The sequence below is a fragment of the Dicentrarchus labrax genome, unplaced genomic scaffold, assembly GCF_905237075.1.
Source record: "Dicentrarchus labrax unplaced genomic scaffold, dlabrax2021, whole genome shotgun sequence".
NCBI lineage: Eukaryota > Metazoa > Chordata > Actinopteri > Moronidae > Dicentrarchus > Dicentrarchus labrax.
In genome coordinates this window covers 1,873,547-1,883,293 of record NW_026136714.1, presented here as the reverse complement: position 1 = coordinate 1,883,293, position 9,747 = coordinate 1,873,547, and the positions used below count along the sequence as shown (strand labels likewise).

Here is a 9,747-nt window from a genome sequence, read left to right as displayed (position 1 = left end):
GTGAACCCTGCGACCTGCGGCCATCTCTCAGAGACCAACCAAAACCCCCCACAGCACTGCACACACACACACACACACACACACACACACAAAAAAAAAACACAACCAACAATCCCCACACCCAGCCAAAGCTCCACATTGAAAGTGTCTGAGCCAAACAACAATAACCTTATAGAGATAAAATATGCCGTATGGAATCCAGCAGGAGAGCAGAACATGCTGATATCCGGAGAGAATTTGCTTTATTCGTCTTAGCATTAACAGCCATTAATTTTGGAGAGCTCCATCAACACGAGCAGAGCAGTGGGACGGGGTACATTTTTTTCTGATGAAGTCACCACATCTGCGGTTATGAACACTGTGTGTTTCAATGTCTGTGTACTCTTTCGTGCTTTCTTTCTCTCCCCCCACCCCACCCCACCCCCCCACACACATTCAAATCCACGCTTGCCTTCACAGCAGCAAAGCAAACGCATACAGTAACACGGACGTATAGGCAAAGACACGCAAAAAAAAGGGGTGTGAGTGTGAGCCCCTCACTGACTGCTGGACAAGTCCACCTCAACTCCCATGAGGGTTCAGGCAGCAGCTGAGTGTTCAGTGATGTCTGCAATTATCCCGTGTCTAGACAATGTCTAGTGAAAGACAAGGAGATGCACATTCTGCTCAGGCTGCGCTCTATAGAAGAAAAGGCCTGGAATAGACCACAATGTCTTTCAGTTGGTGATGTGGTGGTAAATGAAAAGGTTAGAGCCAGACTAGGAACTCAGCCAACAAGCACCAACATGAAGGGGAAAAAAACAGCATTATTTTGAAGGGGGGAATGAAAAAGAAAAAGAATATCGTATTGTGATATTTCATTTTGGGATATTGTATTGATTGGTTGCATAAAATAAGAAACTTTTCTTAACTCAGATTCTATGACACTTTTCCTAAAATTAGATTTTTTTTATTATGCTGCAATATAATACAGTGTGGCAATATATCACATATATTGAATCCCCTGTATCCTCTGTAATCGTAACCCCTGTATTGTGATATGTATTGCATCGCCAGATTATTGCCAATACACAGCCCTATTATTTTGAAATAATAATTTGACCTACAAGGCTTACTTCCTGTTACCATTAGGTGGCGCTATGAGTATGACTGAATTTTGGTATGTAGATGTGTACGGGGCAGGACTCTTATCAAACATGTGAAGTTTGGTGCAGATGGGATAATGTACACTTAAGGTACAACAACTTCCTGTTTCATGGTATTTCTATCCGGTGTTGTAATTCGAGGCCACACCACGCACACCCTGTTCGACGTGCACTCACAAAGAGCATAACTTTTAATCATGATGGTCTTTACAGTGCACAGACCAAATTTAAAGTGAATCAGATCAATTCTCTAGGAGGAGTTTGTTTAAATACAACGAGAAAAATTCAACATGGCCGGCCTCCTGTTGGGGTATGGGTCCAAGAGGCTTCTTTGCTTGTCTAGTCATGATACATGTGTGTACTAATTTTCATACTTGTCGGTAATGTGTGTCTTGGGGGCTGATTTTGGGGGGCATGGTTAAGCCATTTTGTGACCATTGAATTTTCTTTCAAGTTTCTGAGCTTTTGATGCTGCAGCCACCAGAAAGGCGCAATAATTCTTTGCATTTCAATAGGGTCCTCAGAGCAGTCGCTACTCGAGCCCTAAAAATCAGATGTCTTCTCCAGGTTTTATGCACATGGCTCACAGGCAGGCAACATATGTATGGACACTGCAGTAGTTCCTTTTTTATCTTGCTCAAGAGTCTAGTACCTCTTACTTTCATGAATCCATATCAGTAAATTGAGTTCTAGTTTGAGTCTATAGAATGAAATCCAATTTCTGTGGGTTTATCCTTCAAAACATCCACTCAATGAGTGTTATTAAATGTCCTTGTACTGCATTTTGCTCTTTTCAAGTATGACATGAATTAAGCTTTCATATCTTTTAGTCTGTAGTACTGAAGATGAGCAGTTGAAAACTGAAAAGATCAGAGACTGATGATTCAGAAATGACAAACACTGGTTGTTTGGTATGGAAAATGATTATTTAAAGAAATAACCACAAACTGAAAGAAAGAATTTTAAAGAAAGAGGGCAGCATATGAAGCATGTCATTTAAGATTTTCATTTTAAAATGCAAAAGCCCCATTTTTTAATTATTGTATTTACTTTGTGGACTATAAATAATCTAAAAGTGTTTTGTCAAGTCTTGAGCTGTTTGCTGCCTTTAACTTTTTAAAATATCAAACTTCCTGCTTGAAATCACGTATTTCTATCAGGGTCTTATTTTGGAATAACTTCTCCGCATGGAAAAGCCAATTTGAAGGAAATAAAAGAACTCCAAAACAAGCAGAAGCTCGAAGCAACGGTTGAGATACAATGGGTGAGCGGTGAAAGAAAAGGCTGTGAGAGAATGAGCAGGTGTGGTGGGAAAGACCCATGGGCTTCAGGGAGAGAATAGATCAATAACTAATTTCAGTACCGAGCTTCACTCGCACAGTTTTCCAATAAAGGCTGGATGGAGAGTACTGGCTTAGCCCTCCCCCCACTATCTCTATTCTATCGCTTTCCACAAGCACCGATTGGACTCTATGGAAGAAGGCTGTTTTTTTTCTCCCAGCGTTGTGATTGTTGGTTGGGTGGATTATGTTCCTACAGCTATTGCTTTGTATAAATCTAATCCAACGTTGCCATTTCCATTTCCATGTGTCCTCCATGAGTGCTCCCACAACCATTCCACCTATACAGTCCCTGTAACTTTTTTTTTCCTCTCACTGCTCTGCCTCCTGCAACCCCCTCCCTCCCTCCCTCCCTCCTCGACAAAGGCCAGCGTTGAGGTTTGTCAAGAGATTCAGACAGACAGGAGAGTGAAGCGTGTGTCATGCAGGGCTGCTGCTGCTGCTGCTGCTGCTGCTGCTGCTGAGGCTCTTCTCCTCAGAGGCTGTGACCTAGATAACCAAGAGGAGCTGGAGCGCTTGCAAGCCTTGGAGCCACTCCAGCTTCAGCAATGTCAGGAAGGGGTTAGTTGTGTAACACAATGTCCTATTTAGTTAGCTCGTCACACACACATGGACGCAAAACACATACAGTATGTACCCTATGGTGTTCCCGTACCATCACAGCACATTTCTTTAAGGCACTGTTTGTTTATTACCAAAGACGGGGATGTGCACTGAATGGGTTTTGTGCACGCGAGGGAGCGAATGAAGAGGAAAGGGGCCCTAAATTCATCTGAATTTAAACATAAGCATTAAGAATGCTTGGTAAAACTTTCCACGCCAGCAGCCAATGCAGCTATGTCACAATAAAACCGTATCCAAACATCTACAGGCACACTCAGCCTGTCGCGCTGAAGCATTTTATTCCTGCGTCTTTATTTTAGCATTCACTCACTGATGTTTGCTGTATGTAACACAACCACGAGGTAAATATATATATATAGCAGCAATTATTCCCCTATAACAGGTAGCCAGTGAGTTTACCAACCATATTCAGCGCTGCACTGCCACTGCCTGGTCAGTCGCAAGCAGTAATATGCTCTCAAACAGAAAATAATACCAAACTGCTGTTACTAAGCTATTAACAGGCTCGGAGGACGCTGTTGATGAGGTACACGTCTGTTTTATTGGTCCAGCTTCATGTTAAGCGAGAAGATACACAACTTCCACAATACACCATCACCACGTTGAGGAGATAAAATATAGATGGAGCCTACTGCGCTGGAACAGCTGTAATAGGCTGCACTGTGAATAACTAAATCGTTGACCCTGACATCTGAGCTGCATTTGATATACAGGAGCAACACTGCCATCTGGTGGCTTTTAATTTGTACTGCAACTTCCTTTACACATTAATATGGTTCACTGAACTGTACAGCAGCTGTAACCATAACAGTGAAAGCTTAGTTACAACTCAAAGGCTAATTTGTACAGACATCACCTTAAAGTAAACATACACACATTGGTCTGTAAATTTGGCACAGACGTCACAAAATAAGAATTCGACAAAGACCTCAGTGGTTTGTTAGGTTTATGTTCATTTATGGGCTTTTTCATATAGTAAAGTAGCTTATATCATCAGTGCTGGCTATGTTGGGGCTTGAAGCAGTCCCAACCAGGCTTCGGGGTATATGTTTGCTCAGGAAGAAGAAAGTCTTTCAGTCTGTCTGGTAATGGTAAGGCTTTGACTCCGTCTTCCAGGGGCAAAGGCTGTAGGTGGCTCCTTATGAATGCCCTACAAAGGAATCGGAGAGCAGGGGGGCTTGCTTCGTGCTCTACTACGTGGTTGTGCAGGTCTACCAGAGCCTTGGCATAGGGGTGAGGTTCCTGACCGGGCACAGGGAGCTCCAGCCTGGGAAGAAGATGCAGCGTGGGGCTGTCTACCCTGGCTAAGTCGAGAAGCACCTCGGCCTGCTCCAGGAGCTCGGAGGCGTGACTTTGATCGGAGCACTGCTGCAGGGCCGTCTGCAGCCGCTGGAAGAGGAGGCTGTAACCTGACCAACAGGAGCCGCCGTGGTAGGAGCAAACCAAAGAGGCTCTGCTCTGGATTAAGAGCACCGCCAGAGGGAAGAGCAGGTCGAAGTGCTCCAGGCTGGTCTGTGTGAGGGACGGCTCGCCATCCTCGTTCAGACAGCAGCTGGGGTCCACACCGTGAGCCAGCAGCAGCCGTGTGGTTTTCAGGCAGAAGTTACCCATCTCAGCGGCGTCCTCCGCGCTGGCCTCCAGGGCCTCCTTAACCAGAAACACCAACGAGGACTCAACCGTCTCGCCGTCTACAGTAGCAGCATTAACGTCGGCACCTGCAGAGAAGAAAGCATAGTGAACAGTTAACTCCTGGTAGTAATTATTACTGGGTAATCATTGAGGTCATTTATGAAACTAACTACTACTACTACTTAACTACTGAGCATTTACTGGTTACAGCTTTTAAAAGGAACCTTTGCTGCTTACATTAAAGGGTTGCTCCAGCAATTGAGTATTGAACATCCTTAAGGTTGGGGGACTTGTGAGACAGATTAAAACAATAATAATAATAATAATAATAATAATAGAAAAAATAGTAAAAATCAAAAAAAGAGATGAAATATCCTTAAGCTCTAAAAACACTGGATGCTACATTTCCCATAATGCAACTCAATAGCATATTTCATTATGTCCTCCCTGGCTGGTAAAACCTGCCTGCTGTTGACTAGATTTTTTGTCATTTCCAAGAATATTACAATATCAAATGTGTGTTTTCTGTTTAAATAGGTACAAACGTAGCAAGCAGTCACCCAGCTATTACCTGAGTGACACTGGTCTCCAGTCTGATCTCCAGCACACAGCTGATAGGTACGTGGTTTGTTTACATGACAACAGAAGTAAATATTAACACATTGAGTTGTGTAAGATCCCAACTTGTCTTCTCAGTTCCACACTCACTACTGACTAATCAAAACTGGCAAACTCAAAAAAAAAAAACGTCTTCACAATGGTTTTCATATTGCACAGAAGATGATTTTCTTTCTCTTTTGTAATTTTTTTCTCCATTTTTAATTTTTCCTTTAAATAATATGAGTAAATATGCAATATGTCTAAAGATAGAAATAGTAAATATTCAGGTTTCTGTGTGGACAATACCATGAAGCAAAGTCTGCATAAGGCCCCCCCGCAGTCATAACCACAAGTATATGAAGGAGACGAAGGAGACTGAAGACACACTCTTCAACACCCAGCAGTTAAAAATCTTGTCAGTCACTTTCTTCATGCCTGGATCACTGGATTGGTTCTGCTCCATTTTCAGTTGCATTTAAAAACTGTGTGTGCATATTTTAGCCTGACAAGCACTGACAGTTTACTTTGATCTCAAAATGCATACAAGTGGACAGGTATGCATACTAACACAAGTTTCTGAATGTACTGGTTTAACCTTGATCCTGTTAGAGAGAGTATTTGAATGACCCAACGTGGACAAGCAGGCAACGTGAAGATGAAGGGAGTTTTACGGTCAGTACCTCTCTGCAGCAGAAGCCGGATGTTCTCTGTGTTGTGCACGGTGAGTCCGTCGCTGCTTGCCAAGGCATGGAGCATAGGCGTTTTTCCTTTGGAGGCGAGACCAAAGCAATCAGTTTTCAGAATCAGAGGATGAGTGTAAGAATTAGGCTGGGCAATGTGAATTTACCGTGTTTGTCCCTTGCGTTCACATCGGCACCCATATCCAGCAGGGTCAGCAGGCAGGGGAGCCTCTCCGACTCCTCGCTGGCCAGATCCAAAGGACTGCTCTCATGGATCTACCAAGTAACGTTTAGATTATTGACATAAAAGGCTAAGAAAGAGGGATACGATAAGAATGAGAGAGGACATGAATATTAGAAAGCTGCCTCACCCTGTCTCTCTTTTCAATGTCTGCTCCATGCCCGACCAGCAGCGTCACCATGTCTGGCCTGTTCCTCAGAACTGCTATATGCAGAGGATTGTAGTAAGACACTGGGTCTGAAGAGGAGAAACATATATTTATGTTAATCTAAATGACAACATTACATTTTCTAGGGATGCAATATGGATCCAATATGATACCTGCTTATAATGGCTAATACCGATGATTTCACATTTTTGTATTTTAAAGAGTTAAAGAGAGAAAACCAGCAGTTTGTGCACACCTGAGGGTATGAAAGGGTAAGGCTTAGTGAGCAAAGATGAATGATTTAATACTTCGGACTCTTCAAATATTCTTTTTTTTCTAGCAAACTACTTCACAAACATACTTTGGCTTCCATAAAACATAAAGCCTATCAAACCTTCTGCAAGAATTCAAAATAAATTGTTATTATTCTCCACTGATCATTCATTGGCTATCATTTCATTATTGGAATAACACATAATAATATAAATTGAATGAATGTTTGATGGTGTTTTCTCAAACTGCTGGGTGTCTCTCTGTGGCTGGCAGCAATCCAGTAAACAGAAAATAGTCACATACTTAAATAACTTTATTTAACATAACACCTTTTAAAAAAAGATCCAAGCAATGAGGCCAAACAAAAGTAAGACAGAATTAAAGAAGAAAACAACATGATGGAGGGAAGACGATGAGGAAAGATTAGGACGGTGAAAGCCATTATAATGTAATTAATATAAATATGTACAAGATTAAGAGAGAAATTAAACCCATAAAACCAAAAATAAACAAATAAATACAATGACGACAACTCATGAAGCCGAGTCTATAAAAATGGGTTTTAAGGAGTGATTTCAAAGAAGTCACTGATTCTGAAAGCCTGATCTCCTCAGGCAGGTTGTTCCTAAGCCGAGCCGTTATTCACTGCCTATCTGTGTCTATACATTACTGACCAAAGTCTCTTTGATGTATATTTTATGATCAGTGTCCAGATTAGTAAGCAGCATGTATGGGACTAATAACTATCATAACTACATATGCTCCTGCTTCAGCACAGTGCCTGTCTGATAGCTGGCACGAGCTAGCATATTCTTAGACAGGCGAAGGATGAGGAAAGGCAAAGGATTGCAAATATTTAGAGGAACTTGGACATTTTTGCGTGCTCTATGGGAGCATTTGTCAGTGTTAACTTTTTGGAAAGAGGCATTCAAGGAATGTAAAAAGATGAATGAAGCAGCCTCTGCCAGGATCCCCTAATTATGTCCCTGGGGAAGAACATTCCTGCTGCCGCCAGAGGTCACCACAGCAGAGTAAGGATGAGCCCTGGCAGGTTTCATCACAGCAGCCAGACGTGCTGCACTGCAATTTGCTAAAGGGAGACTCATTCTCTCAAGTCTATGTGGACACTTTGCTCAATTTATGTATGTAGTTCCTGGCATGAAGTGTGAAAATGGCAGGTCCACTCATGTTTCCAAGTACGTTCTGTCATTAAATTGTCTTTATGAATTTATATAACCCACGATCACACATTAAAAATGGAGCAAGATGGAAGCTAGGGGGATAGTTACGTGTCAACACAGCAAAAATATATTTCTCTCTGTATCATCTTGAGAGTGAATACAACCTCCTGAAACCAGTCCTACACACTGGGGAACTGTGACCAAATAAAACCACTAATTCATTTATTCAAACTGAGGCACTGAACACATTTCTAGTGATTGTACTGCACTTCATTTGCCATGGGAACAAAATGAACTTAAAATAATCTAAACTGATCACTCAAATGAGCATAAAACTGAATTAACAAACAATTCCATGTAGACTCTGAGTAACAGAAATGCTGCATTATGCATGATGGACAGTGTGCATAGGACAAGTGGGACTGAGTGCAGCATCCAGTACTGGTTTACTCCTATTATAAGTGCTTTAAAACTCAAAGTTTGTACCGACTCACTGACGATTATTTCTCACCTTCAAAGTTGAGATCGGCTCCGTAGCGTAGAAGGATTTCAGCTGCGTACACGAGTCCCCGCTCTGCCACCTTAAACAGAGCATAGCTGATGCCCTCCACAAACACTTCTGACTGGGACTCCCGCTCCAGAAGCTGCACCAGAGAGCTACAGAGACCAGACTTATCCTCAGGGCTTCGGACTCTGGACACAAGAGTAAAGGAGAGCCGCACTGTTTTATTTAAACTGCATGAAACAGCACCAGTGTTTCTGTCAAATGTCACATGCATTCTGTGCTGCCAGCGGTTATTATACCATAACTTGGACACAACAAACTGCTACAGATCAGTGAACTTTAAAAAGGACCAGTGGAGGATTTACATGCATATAGCAGAGAAGCTGCAGATTGAAACTGTGTGTGAGAAAAACTGCAGTGGTTACGAAACTGGACCAAAGGCCCTATCTGGAGTCAGCGTTTGGTTTCTGGACTCTCTGGAGATAAAGACAGCTCACTCTACGGTAACATAACAACTTTCTGTGGGATTTCTGTGTGATTTGAATTTGAATAATTGTATATTTGTATATTTGTATTTGTATATGTATATATTTGTATGCACCAACTGCACCAGGTCACATTCCTCGTAGGCATAAAAACCTACTTGGCAATAAACAAATTCTGATTCTGATTCTGATTCTGATTCAGGTGATTCAACGCAATTTCTCACAATTGTTTTTAACAAAGTGTAAAGATGTATTTCTGAGGTAGGGAACAAAACTCCTTTGTTGGAGTGAAACTGATCCATTTTCCATCTCAATACTGAATATTCACATATGTGTACTGTTGAGCTGCTTTATGCACACTGAGGTTGAACATACTGGAAATGAAATCCTGCACACAATCAACCAATCAATCAATACATTGGCTTTAGTATTACCTGTCCTCGTCACCACCGTCTCCTTCCTCCAGTCCAACCACACACATCACAGCATCCACCAGCGGCTGATACTCATAAATGATCCTCCTGAACCCGTGGAGGAAAGGCATGGCTCCCCCCGGCTCCCCCCGGCTGCTCACTGCACCTCACACACAGGACAACAAGACCAACAGGACAACAAGACAACAGGACAACAAGAAGAAAAAGTAAAAGTCATGGCCTGAGGGAGTGTCTCTTCCGTCCAGCTGACAGACGGCCGCCTCACCAACATCTGTCCAGCTGTGAGCTGTCAGGCATCCACGTTATAAAGACACATGGTTATATTGGTAAGTGTTTGAGGGAGATGATCAGGACAGGACAGGACAGACAGACAGACAGACAGACAGACACTCACACTGATCGTTAGCCTTCAACACAGGAAGCGTCCACCACGCCCACATCCGTCCGACGCTGTCTTCATTC

The 9,747-nt window shown here is 42.5% G+C and overlaps 1 protein-coding gene across 1 annotated transcript; it reads right to left on the bottom strand.

Moving 5' to 3' along the window:
* Nucleotides 1-3,631: 3,631 nt before the first annotated feature.
* asb6 (ankyrin repeat and SOCS box containing 6) lies at nucleotides 3,632-9,747 on the bottom strand. The gene is made up of 7 exons (XM_051423184.1): nucleotides 9,680-9,747; nucleotides 9,286-9,424; nucleotides 8,373-8,554; nucleotides 6,390-6,496; nucleotides 6,186-6,294; nucleotides 6,019-6,105; nucleotides 3,632-4,824 (listed from the first exon to the last, which is right to left on the bottom strand). The coding sequence occupies exons 1-7, from the start codon at nucleotides 9,723-9,725 to the stop codon at nucleotides 4,103-4,105; spliced, it is 1,392 nt and encodes a 463-aa protein (XP_051279144.1). The 5' UTR covers nucleotides 9,726-9,747; the 3' UTR covers nucleotides 3,632-4,102.

What these genes read in the sequence shown, in the direction of transcription:
- asb6 (XM_051423184.1), bottom strand. Translation starts at nt 9,725, where the DNA reads ATGTGGGCGTGGTGGACGCTTCCTGTGTTGAAGGCTAACGATCAGT. An exon ending in AGCCGATCTCAACTTTGAAG is followed by an intron (nt 6,497 to 8,372) that starts GTGAGAAATAAT and finishes TCTCCTCTTCAG; the next exon opens with ACCCAGTGTCTTACTACAAT. An exon ending in ACATTGAAAAGAGAGACAGG is followed by an intron (nt 6,295 to 6,389) that starts GTGAGGCAGCTT and finishes GTTACTTGGTAG; the next exon opens with ATCCATGAGAGCAGTCCTTT.